This window comes from Magnolia sinica, chromosome 13 (assembly GCF_029962835.1).
Source record: "Magnolia sinica isolate HGM2019 chromosome 13, MsV1, whole genome shotgun sequence".
Lineage (NCBI taxonomy): Eukaryota > Viridiplantae > Streptophyta > Magnoliopsida > Magnoliales > Magnoliaceae > Magnolia > Magnolia sinica.
This window is the reverse complement of record NC_080585.1, coordinates 432,768-446,087: the sequence shown is the minus strand read 5'-3', so window position 1 is coordinate 446,087 and position 13,320 is coordinate 432,768. Positions and strand designations below refer to the sequence as shown.

Below are 13,320 nucleotides of genomic sequence, written 5' to 3'. Positions count from 1 at the left end.
GTCCTTAAGAGAAAACACCAAAAAAGATAAAGCATTGTATATAATAAACTGTTTCAAAGTAAATAGAACAGCTGCAGTAAACATGGTTCATTCATCTTTGTGTGATCGATCTACAATTCAAACATGTTGCATGCAACCACAATAAAGCTGACATAATTGAAAAAGGAAGTTTGGGAACTGGGAGATAAAAATTCATGCCTTAAAGATCTAGAGGTGAAAATAAAGCACAATAGTAGTCAGGTATACGTCAAATGAGAACAACTTTATCAAGAGACATTTCAAGCATCGATGCAAGTACATGCAACTAGACAAATTTCAAGCAAACATATGGTGAAGAACCATTCTTGGTTGGAGTTTCAAAATTGAGGGAATTATTGAATTACTCATTGAAGATACCTTGCAGCTTCCTCTTTGAAAATCTTCATAGGCTGTTTGTCAAGCAAAGCAAATAGCTCCCCACCTGGGCAAAAATCTGTTATCAAACAGACATGTGTAGAAGTCTGTGGAGTAAAAGAAAACTGTCAGTATATAGGATAGCATGAAAAGCAGGAAGACATGAAATATGTCTAACAACTACAGTCAGTTGTAAAATGGGGACTGTAGATTTTCATTCTGGAAACTCAGGGCACGTGGCTATTCCTAATATAGAATAAAATAGCAGGATTCTAATAATGATAACAAGTTGCAAAACAAAGTGCGATATGAATCAGTTTATTTGTTGTTTGTAATGTAACCTTGATCTGTGTCATAGTGCCACGATGAGGACACAAGAAGGGGAAAAAAAAAGGTAAACATGAAGAATCAGATTTTCACAAATATACTTGTTCTGAACTTTTGTAATGGAAGTATTTTTTATGGTAACCTTGTTAAACACACTTTGCAAACAGTTAAATGCATGCTGTATTTTACCCTCAGTGATGCTAACTGAGAAAGTAAATAAGAAAGATAACGACTGGACCTGAAAGGAAGTATACAGTGTTGGAAGAAAAGGATGATCCAGTAGGGAAATGATCTCCCTTTCTACGCAAGCTCGATGAACCTGCACATCCTCCATGAATACAGTAAAGTATCAAGTCAATAAACTACATGACAAGAAGTCACTAGTGATTAAGCAGCACAGAATCTTTTCCCCAACTACCTCAGGAGAATTATCAAGAGTAAAAAAATGTAAACTTAGATGCAGAGATTTCCCAATACATGAAACAGAGGCGAGAACCCATTTTGCTAAAACATCAGTAGCATTCACCTCAAGATCAACTAGTGAAGCAAGATCACTAATTTCACCTATATTGCACACAAGTCACTATCTTTAGACTAGACATCTCACTAAAATCTCCAGTAACATATGGCCAACCTCAGGATAACATAAAAGTTAAATCTTACAATAACCATACAAGCCCAATGCATTTGTTCTCTTTCTTCAACAACCATGGTTTTTGGCATTTTGTACATTCTCTAAACAGCTCCACACCCTTGAATTGTGTTGTTGTTGCTGCTGGTGTTGAGCTTAAGGCAGCTTAGAACTGGGGCTCTCAGCTTCTACGACTGTCTAGGTGGAGAAATGTTAATAGATCCAGTACCACTCAACAGTCAAGACCTAATAATCGATAGCTGTGCCCAGGATAATCCTTCAATTCTGCTCCTTTGATACTACCAAATGGCCAGATGAAGGACAGAAATTGTAAGGTCTAAAACCTATCATTCCTATCATTCGAAGTTCAACATATTCTTGTCACGAATTAATTTTCCAGCTTGATGCATAGCTCCAAAGTCCGCACCTTGAACACTTAAAAATTTCCTTGAATCAGGGTAGATGTGGCAGTTGTAATGTACTCCCATGGACTATGCCTCACTACATCCATTTTGACACTAGTGCACCCATTGGCAACGCAAGCTATTATCACAGTTGAACTTCAGCATGCATGGAGTTAGTCAATTGCATCCAAGTTAATTACATCCACGTATCTGATGTCAGATACATGCCCCAAGCAAAAACCAGGTTGGCTCATTGAGTTCAGCAAGACTTGCATGAGATGATGCATTTCTTTTCTTTTCTTTTTCATTTTTTTGGAAGAAAAATAAAAATGAAGAGAAAATGAAATTTAAAGACCATGTATACTATTAACTACAGAATATAGAATACATGGTTGTATGAACAAGGTATCTACAAGTATTATACACGTTGAAAAATTTTAAGTTCTCTGTGCTTGCTACTATTTGTTACTCTATTCAATTTATGACTTTTCAAGATATTTAGTCTATATAAAACTAGGAATTGATCATTTAAGATTGCAGTTTTCAGATTGGTTGGTTGATATTAGAAGGTTAACCAGTGATCATCTCAAGAGCCATTCATTATTCTCCAATGCGATGAAACGATTACAAAAGAAATCACTCTCATACAAGCATATTCAAAAGAAACACCTACCAGAAAGGATACTACAGAAAATCTATTTAAAATGGTTGAAACGCAACATAACAGAATATAACCCAAAAAACACCCCAAAAAAACAAGAACAAGCATTACTCTCCTTCTATCCAAATATTTACGAATCACATATGTCATGAAATATGGAAAGGAAACAATAAATATTTTTCCATCAATCCATCTGTTTATATAAAATCAGACCTTGTTACGATTCAACATTACTGATTTGTCCATTGCCTTCATAGCATACAGTTCACCTGTACCTTGCAATTCCACCAAATGAACACTGTAGCAAAAACATGATAATAAGAAAACATCCAGGAAGCATGAAAATGTACAAAATTAGAAAGTCATGGTCCAGAAAATTGCAAGTCTTCTGCATGGTCATGTTTATAAGAAACTTTTTTTCATTGATAGCATATATAACCAGAATTAAACTATTCTTTAAATGATCATGTATGACTATCTTTAAAATCCTGAAGCACATGGAAAAGGTGAAATTGCAATAGTCTAGATGCACCTCTAACATGAGTTCTCCACATAACAACAAGATTCAAAAAAAAAAAAAATTATTTCTTTTAGGAATTGAAATATGATGCATTAAGAAGAAGCCAAAGGCTGAAAGAAACAGAACAAGAAATTGATTTTATTTTTTGTTTATTTTATATATATATATATATATATATATATATATATATGAGAGAGAGAGAGAGAGAGAGAGAGAGAGAGAGAGAGAGAGTCTCAAGTCCAACCGGTTGGATGGTACAACCACTTTGGTTACTAGTGATTAATTAATGTTATTGTAAAAAATAAAGGGAAGGGAAAAAAAAAGGCATGGTGTTATTTTCAAGTCATGAAATAACTCATTTCTACCTAGTACTTATTAGTATTAATTCAAATTAACAAAATCTAAACTAGTTGGACCTGAGGTATACCTAATATATATATATATATATATATATATATATATAGGGAAATTGTAATATGAGGTTGACCTCATGGGAGTTTCCCATGAGGTTGAGATCTGTGGGCCGCACCGTGATGTGTGATGGACATCCATACCATCAATCAGATGCACCCTTCCATGGGGTGTGTTTGTGTGTGTGGGGTGGGGGATGGTAATATGAAGTCGATCTCATGGGAGCTCCCCATGAGGTTGAGCTCTGTAGGCCACACCACATACAATAGTTGAGAGGGGTTACCCTCCCCTTAAACATTCATAATCATTTATTGGGCCCACCGAGATGTGGTTCACAAATCCAGACCATCCATTGTGTGTCACATTTAGAATACAGGTCAGACCAAGTTTTAGCCGCATCCAAAACTCAGGTGGGCCGCACCAAGTACGTTTATATGATTTAGGCATGTCTTCACATGGTTTTAGATGGTATGGCCCACTTGAGTTCCGTATACGGCTGATTTTTTGGATATCTCATAATCTAAAGGGGGCCCATCAAATGCACGGTGTTGATGCTCAACATACATCCCGGTGGGGCCCACACAGCTCAATCTCATAGTGTGTGTGTGCGTGACACACACACACACACACATACACACGCACACACACACACACACATACACACCAAGCTTCAAATAAATTGAAGAAAATGTAGGTTGGTTACCTAGCAGTATGTTTAAGGATGCAGACTAGCATATAGGGCTGAAAGTCGGGCGGGTTGGGTCGGGTTGGTGCTCAACCCTAACCCAACCCAAGGTTCTTATACCTCAACCCTAACCCAACCCAACCCAATCTCGGGTTGGGAATTCTCAACCCAAGCCCAACCCAAACGGGCTCGGTCGGGTTGGTCGGGTTGATCGTGTGTATACATGCTAATATTTTCGTTATTACATTAGTTTATTATATTTCAATATAGAACTTACTTTTTGTATCTATGATTTTTTTAATTATAAATGTGATTATTCACCATAAAGAACTTCATTTTTTTTTCTTTAAAAAAAAAAGGTAAAATATAGGACAACTACTTTAAAAGTCATGTAGCATAGCAGGCAATCTATTTGGGAGAGAGAAATTCGGCATATCTTGTTAGCTTGAGTCCTTGGAAATGACGTGGACAAATGAGACCCGACATCACTAGTGTGCCTTCAACACAAATGATCCACACTCAATTGTAATTTATAAGTAACTTATATATTGATCAAGTTCGGGTTGGGTCGGGCAACCCGAGACCTCAACCCGAGCCCAACCTAAGTTTTATCAAGTTGGTGTTTGTATAGCCTAAGCTTGAGATCGAACCCGATATATCCTGCCCGAGCCCAACCCAATGTCGGGTCGGTCACGGGTCGGTCGGGTTGAACCCGCCCAACTTTCAGCCCTACTAGCATATAACATTCACATTACATGAAAATAGCAAAACCCTTTTTTTCCCGCCTCTTCCCTTTTCTTTTTTTTCTTTTTTTTTTAAAGAATTAACAAGCTTTGTTCAAAAAAGAAGCAAAGATACATGAAAGCAAGGGAAACAAGTCCAAAATGCAAAGAAATGCCCTTTATATAACGAGGGTGTCGGGCCCGTCGGCCAACCCATATAGCATATCTGTCAATATAAATAAATGAGATGTGAGACATGAAATAAAGATACCTGCCCGTGTCACCACAACCCAAAGGTCTTATGGGCTTGAAATGCTTCAGGCCAATTTGTTGATCACTATTGATGATCTACATAACCAAGAAACAGAGAAGGATAAGCAGTAATTCATACATATACAGAACTACCCATGAGATATAGCCAAGTAAATGAATGATGATAACCCCAAACTTGAAGAATAAATAAATAAGATCTGATCTAAAAGTGTTAATAATAATAAGAATATTGCCCCCCGAGTGGTAGACTCTGAGGAGTTTCAACACGAGGTCTTGGGTTCGAAACCCATAGGTGGTGAAATCCCACTACAGCGTGCATGGGTGTGTGGCGGGTGCATGTGTAAAAAAAAAAAATAATAATAATAATAATAACAATAACAACAACAACAACAATAATAATAATAATAGTGATGATGATGATCAAAGCCTTATACCAACCAATTCGAGTTGGCTACACGAATCTTGGATCTATCAAGTAACATATCCTTAGTTAAACCATAGATCATCAAATCTTTTCTTACTACCTCCATCCACGTACTTTAGGGCATTCCCCTTGCCCTTTTAGAGCCTTCAACTTGAACTACTTACTCCTAGTTGGCGTTGTTGTTGTTCTTTGCTGCACATGGACAAACCATCTAATTGTACTTCTCCTCATCTTATTACCTATTGGTGCTACTCCTAAGTTCCCTTAAATGTATTTCATTTCTAATTCTATCCTTCCTCATCTTCCCACCCATCCATCTCAACATCCTCCTTTCAGCTACGCTCATCCTATAAACATGTTGTTCCTTACTGTCCAAACTTATGTCTCATAAAGCATGGCTGGCCTTATAGCTATCTTATAAATTTCCCCTTCAGTTTGATTGGCATGTGGCGATGTAATTCATTAATAATTTTATGGCGAAAATACGAAGTACGACCATGGGGAAAAATATTGGAGGATGTTGAGCTCCTATTTCTATGACAACTGTAACCAGTAGTCTAGTACCAAACTCATATATCATAGTATGTTGCCTAGAACATACCATTTCCAACTTGTTTTTCTTCTTTCTAGATGGAACTGTTATTCATTAACAGTGTTGTGATAAATTAAAAAGCAGGACCATGGAGAACAATCGGACCTAAGGAACATAATCCCTAGGGTTAATACTTGTCTTGAACAAAATCTCAACAACTGAATTTGCTTCTCTATGGATCTAAGAAACACTCTTAAGAAAGGTTGAAAGCTGTCCTAATAACACGCATTTTATAATAATGCAGTAATTAACAATGGCAGTGAGACCATCATTGAGAAGAAGATTGAGGTACATCAATTCTGACAACACCCTTACATTTGTTTCATGTGAGGGCATTGTTGTACTCATTCAAAGGTGATTTCAAATGAAAACCATTAGAGGAAAGTGAGTGCCGGAAGGAACTAGTTGGCAAGGCTTGAAGATGCAGGAATCCATTTCTTTATATTCCAATCTTGTGTAGAAGAGCTTTGGTGGAATGGGGAATATGAGAAATGCAAATAAATACAATACATCTGCATTTTTCGTGCACGAGTCTACCAAGATAATTTTAATGGTAGGATAGATAGTTGATGCCATCAGCTTCTGCAAGCATAACTATAAGATAATGTATGTTGCATAATCACCACCAGTCTAGGAGTATGTGGCATAAAGACACTGAAGTTTGAATATTACTACTTAAAATTGCGATTCTTCTGTCCATGAATATATATATATATATATATATATATATATATAGAGAGAGAGAGAGAGAGAGAGAGAGAGAGAGAGAGAGAGAGAGAAGCAAGCAACGTAACCACCAAAATCAACCAACCCATTTGTCTTTCCATGAGGAAATTTTAACAAATTGGAATGACTAAACTAACAACAAAGGATGGCGAAAAACTAAAGCCTTAAGGGAAAACAATCTATTTGTTGTTTGCTTGTTAGAGCTAGAGAAAGTTTCAAAAACATAATCAAATAGACCTAAACTTAGGAATTGATGTAACCTTGAATTTTTTGTTAGACATTAGTGGGTGGGTCCCACACAAGTTTCCCTCCTTTTTATCTTTTCTAATTTCTCTCCACAATTTAAAGTTGAATTTCAAACTTTGAAGTTTAAATTCAACTTAACAAAAATGGGCCCAAATTTGGACTAGGCCCATTACTCCAAAGTGTGCCATTTGGATGGTCTTTGTGAAACCATCCAAATCCATTCATTGTGACAAAATTTAAAGACCATTCTACGCTATCCATGAGTGTATGGACAACCTAAATGGGCCCCACATTTATGCACAATAGGAGATGGGCTAGATTAGAAGCCCAAATCACTTATTTAAGATAAAATGTATCTTATTAAGGGTCTTTAATCGGCCATTTGTAGGCTAATTTAGGCCAAGTGTTGGGAAGTGACTCGAGGTTTTCGGCGAGATCTAACTGTTAGTTCGGTCTGTTTTTGTGATTAACGGTTAAGATCTCTTGTGATGACGATGATCGATATATGTATTAAAATAAAAGGACAAAAATAATAAAATTTTTAATTGATTCAACGTTATTATGGATTTTTGATATTATGATCATATTCATATTTATAATAATGTTAGGTGGGCCACACATTTTGGAACACGATGACCAAAATGTGTAACCCCATGTGTCCCTTAATTATCAAGTGTACATGTGCGTGCGTGCATGGGAATGTAGATCCCTCTTGATATTCGTACTATCACTATTGATCAAGGGTCCGCTAGTGATCGGAACCATCATCTACCATGATGAACAACATAAATTTGCCTTCTAATTGCAAAGAGATAAGTAACAAGTACTTAATATCAAAAGAAAGGCAAATGGTACAGTGGACAAGTACAAAGCACAATTGGTCGCCAAAGGTTTCACACAAAGGAAGACGTTGATTCCATGGAGACTTTTTCACCTTTCATAAAATTCTCCTCGATCCACATGAATTTGTCCATTGTCATAAGTCTAGACTTAGAGTTATATCAGATTGATGTAAAGACCGCATTCTTAAATGGTGATTTGGCTGAAGATATATACATGCAACAACCCATGAGATATGTGGACAAAATGCATCCGTAGAAAGTTTGTAAACTATTGAAATCTATTTATGGGCTGAAGCAATCTTCAATACAGTGGTACGTGAAATTCCACTTGGCCATCACCACTTTCAGGTTCACAATGAGTCAAGAAGATCATTGTATATACATAAAGCAGCCTGGAGGATCTTTTCTAATACTATTTATATATTTAGATGATATCGTGCTATCTAGTAATGGTATGCAACCGTTGATGATGACTAAAGATTGGTTTTTCTATAACTTTGATATGAAGGATCTTGGTTAAGCCAACTTTATTCTTAGGGTAAAGATCACTAGGGACCGCCTTAGAAGATTCCTAGGCTTATATCAACCCACCTATATATAAAAGATCTTAGATCGGTTCAGGATGGAAAATTCAAAGCTTTTGAAACCCCTATAGAGTAGACTACCAAGCTAAACAGGAAATTGTGTCCCCATACTGAAGCTGAAAAATCAGCTATATTTTTAGTACCTAATGCGAGCGCAGTAGGCAGCTTAATGTATGGCATGCTTTACACCAAATCGAATATTACTTATGCAGTTGGCATAGTAAGCCATTACCCGAGTAACCGGGGACAGTCTCATTGACAAGCTGTCAAATGCATATTCCGTTATCTCAAAGGAACTGAGGACCTGATGTTGTGTTATGAGGGCACGAATCTCGAGCTTAAAGGATATTCAGATACTGGATGACACCGATAAGGGAAAGTCTAATTTAGGATATGTCTTCTTACTCAGAAGGGGAGCTATCTCTTAGTCAAGTAAGAAACAGACATCCACAACCATTTCATCTATAGAGGTCGAGTACATTGCATGTTGTATTGTAGTTCAAGAGTATGTATGGGTTTGTAGATTCTTACAAGGTCTAGGAGTTGTACAAGGCATTCGTGAGCCTATATCATTGAAGATAGTCAACACCTCTGCCTTGGACTTGACGAAGGACCCCAAATACCAACAGAAGTTCAAACACATTGAGATCAAGTATCATTACGTCTGTTATCAAGTGAGAGATAAGAAGGTCGCTCTCAACTACATTCCTCCCAAGAAGATGTTGGTTGATCCCATGGCAAAACCTATAACTAGAGATCTATTCAAGGTTCACATTAGGCAAATTAGATTGAGAAAAGCTTAAGTTATATGATTGTATCATGTACCTTTAATCTTTCATTAATGAATAATACATTCTTTTTATTCAGTATTGAGCACTAATTTTTACTAGGTATGTAGGTCATCAACATTTGCCTTGAGATCTTGTAGGATTTCTACCTCTATTGGCAAGCCAATCACCCACTTGCACAGGTTGACCAACCCTTAATGTACAGGAGAGGTACAATCGGGATGATGTTCATACATTGAGTTGTGAACCGCCCTTTATTATGAAGAATAGAGACGGGGATACGATTGAGTCGTATCCGCCTGCAGTCTTAAAAGATTGAAGTTGCTCCATTGCTCTTCTATGTGATCGATGTTATGGCCTAAATAAAAGCTAGATCATGAGGATATGAGATGAGTTATACCTCATGTGAGACGGCATGCGTATTGTAGACCTGACATATGCCTAGTATTGTCTACTTTACGACACGAATGGTAGCTACGTACTGGGACCATTTACCTATAGATTGTTTTTATTCAATCTAATCATTGCAATGTGAGAGCAACTAGTCCCGTAGGTGATTCTTTGTGTCCTTAGCTACCTTCCTCTTATCTAAAGGAGGATGAGATTAAGTATCGCTACTTTAGCATACGATGACGAAAAGCCCTTGATTGGTTCGACTTGGTGACACTAGGAAAATGGTTTAGTCAATTCCAAATTACACATCTGCATGGGAAGATCTCATGATAGCTATACCAAGTTTCTAGAACTATTAATATGCACTCATAAACTTATCCGCCAACAATATCGAGTTTTTGACAATTTTTTTCTTTTTTGCAAACAATATTCTTTTTAAAAGTATATGTATTATAATACTACTTTAAAAGAATTCAAATCGATGTTTGCAAAAAAAAGAATTTTCAGAATAACTCGATAAGTTAGATAAATGCATATGTTGGCCGAGTACTCTAGATTAAGAGTTAACTCTATCCAATATAGTCATGTGGACTAGGACTTGCATTACAAAGCTTAGGTTATTAAGGGATAGTTAGTTGTCACTTAATACTCAAACATATGTGAGAAGACAACGGTGTTCCAGCTAGTCCCATGCTTCTTTTTCTTTTAATCACGATTTTTGGGGTTTTAGTTGTTATGAGACAAGCTAGATGGACAATTTATATTGTGTCCATCCCACAACATGATTGAGTGAGAGATGTTGGACATGGACCCATGGGGCCCACTTGTGGTTAACCACTGGTGGGTGGGTCCCATGCAAATTTTCCTCATTTGATTTAAAGTTGAATTTCAAACTAAAAGGTTTGAATTCAACTTCGAACTTGAGATTAGGATAGGGTGAGATCGGATGAGACTGGATAACTTCCAGCCTCATCCAATCTCCCTGACCCTTCCTCATAAAAAGGGGAGGGTTTTTAATACAGGGGCATTTTCACACCGGGCTTGATTGGGGTTGCTTGTGGGATGCAGAGGCACACTCGGAGTGGGCAGCCCGTGTATGGTGGGTGGCTCGTGTGAAGTGATACCCATGTGATTTGGGGCCCACAACAGGGGTTCGGCCGAGGTCCTAACCCATGAGATGTGGGGCTTGGGCTATGAGATAAAGGGATTGATTCGTCATGCTCTAACAGTTCGAGCTCTTAGAGCAAGTGGTTAATTGCCCTGCATCAGTTTCTCTCATTAAATTTTGTCCTAGTGGTACCAAGAGTTCTAGAGAAAAAATGGAGAAATAGTATATCATAGATTATGTCCATGTAGCCCATTAGTTATACGATCTAAGCCATTGATCGTAATTCGGCGCCATCTTAACTCTAGAATTAGAGGGGTGATCAGACCTCTCTGCTCCCGTAGTGGTTAGGTGGACCACTGGCTGTGCGCCGTCTATCTTCGGTTTTTGCGAAGGTCCTAAGATTGTGTAGACCATCGGATCCTGCCGACTCACTCTTCCAAGACGACTTTTATTTTCTTATGCCGGTTCTCAAGGCATCTGTTAGAAAATGCAAGGAAAAGTAGAAGCCCTAAGGCATGGTCTTAACAAGCTCCTTTTTCCTACATGTTAACCCTCATGATCAACTGATGATGTGAGAAGGTTTCATGAACCAATCAATCATATAGACAATAGGTCAGATGGGAAGACCACCTAACTTGAGATTGAGCTTCTTCACCTGGCTTCTTTGTAGTTTTTGTTGTTTGATTTTAGACACCAGGTACTTGATTTGAGACGGTATTATGGATTTTCCTAAGCTTCCAATCAATAGCATGAAAATGGACAGTGAAGATTGACCAAAGAAACAAAATAGGTCCAATCATCATCTTGAAACATCTGATAGATGGATCCCACCTGTATTTCTTATGATTATAAAGTAACACTTTGATTTGATGATTCTAACCATGTGATTAATGGCTTGTAAACAATGGATGACTATAATAAATTGGCTCCATTCTAGGGGTTCGGATCACCCGATTAACGTGATTCTTGCACCGTGGCCTGCTCGTAGTTGTATGTATGAATGAATGGTTCAAATCACAATAGGTCACCCTGTGTGCCATTTAAAAGGTTTGGGGATGTTGCTAACGATCCCATGAAGGTGGGGACATTAGCAAAACCTTATATGTGTGTATGCATACATATACATAGAGGCATGCTCACCTTTGCACACATGTCATGGGCCCAAAATCCGAATGGTCCATGTGATGCAGCACCCCCTATGTGCCATCTAAAAGGTTTGGGGATGTTGCTAACAATCCCATGAAGGTGGGGACATTAGAAAAACCCTATACGTGTGTATGCATACGTATACATAGAGGCATGCTCACCTTTGCACACATGTCATAGGCCCAAAATCCGAATGGTCCATGTGATGCAGCACCCCCTATGTGCCATCTAAAAGGTTTGGGGATGTTGCTAACAATCCCATGAAGGGAGGAAACTGTTTCCTTTTTCCATGGCTCACCAAAGTTTTGGATCAAGATAAAAGTTGGGCTCTAGGGATTTCATGGGGTGCTGCATCACGTGGACCGTTCAGATTTTGGGCTCATATCATGTGAGATGAGTTCTCAAAAGTTCTCAAGAGTTCTTGTGAGAACTAGTGCGAAGGCGAGAATTCACCCATATACATATATGTGTGTATGTGTGTGTAGAGAGAGAGAAAGAGAGAATTTTCCTCCCTTGATTTGCCTCTCTCTTTTGCCACGGCCCACCAGAGTTTTGGATCAAGATAAAAGTTGGGCCCTGGGGGTTTCATGGGCTACTGCATCACATGGACCGTTCAGATTTTAGGCTCATATCACATGAGATGAGTTCTCAAAAAGTTCTCGTGAGAATTGGTGCGCAGGTGAGCATTCCTCTCTCTCTCTCTCTCTCTCTCTCTCTCTCTCTATGTGTGTGTGTGTGTGTGTGTGTGTGGGTGTGTGTGTGTGTGTGTGTAATGGAATAGAAATTTCAAGCCTAGCATATTGAGGAAGTTAGTTACAATTTGGTCATTTCCACTTTATTAAACTAGTCATTAAAGTTCAGTTCAATAGTACATCCAAACAGGCCTTACAAAAAAAAATAAAAAAAAATGGTGCACACAAAGGTAATCAATCTATTAAAAGCACGACCTCCCCATTCATCTAGTGGATGATTGTGCAAGAAGGGGTAGGTAGTAATAGGGATGCACACGGGTCGGTTCGGTCCGGTTCTGGGGTGAAACCGGAACCGAACCGTTCCTAACGGTTCTAAGATATTTGGAATCGGAACCGGACCAATAGCACCCTAGAACCAAACCGGAACCGAACCGTTAAAACCAATTAGGTTCCGGATCGGTTCTAGGCTTTTTATAATTAAGCCCAATTGCATCTTTTATTTTATTATCTAGCCCATGTCCATTCATGTTGTGATCCATTTGATGAATGGTTTAGATATTGTATAAGGTGTGCAAAAATACATTTATAGAAACAATCAAATGGTGCATTATAAACCATAAATCATGAGTCAAATATGGAAACAATCAAAGGGTTCCTGGTTCGGTTCCAAGTTTGGTTCCAGGTTCGGATCCACAGTTCGGTTCTACGGATCGGTTCACAGTTTGCTTCGGTTCTACATACCTCCAAACCAA

The 13,320-nt window shown here is 38.1% G+C and overlaps 1 protein-coding gene across 4 annotated transcripts in view; it reads right to left on the bottom strand.

Moving 5' to 3' along the window:
• Positions 1–13,320, bottom strand: part of LOC131222301 (phototropin-2-like) — a 52,027-nt gene that overhangs the window by 14,303 nt on the left and 24,404 nt on the right. For all 4 annotated transcript variants that reach the window (XM_058217327.1, XM_058217325.1, XM_058217324.1 and 1 more), the window contains exons 13-16: positions 5,026–5,102; positions 2,630–2,714; positions 959–1,039; positions 397–500 (exon numbers count right to left, since the gene is read on the bottom strand). In XM_058217327.1, coding sequence (XP_058073310.1) covers positions 397–500; positions 959–1,039; positions 2,630–2,714; positions 5,026–5,102 — 347 coding nt within the window. The remainder of the gene's footprint in view (positions 1–396; positions 501–958; positions 1,040–2,629; positions 2,715–5,025; positions 5,103–13,320) is intronic.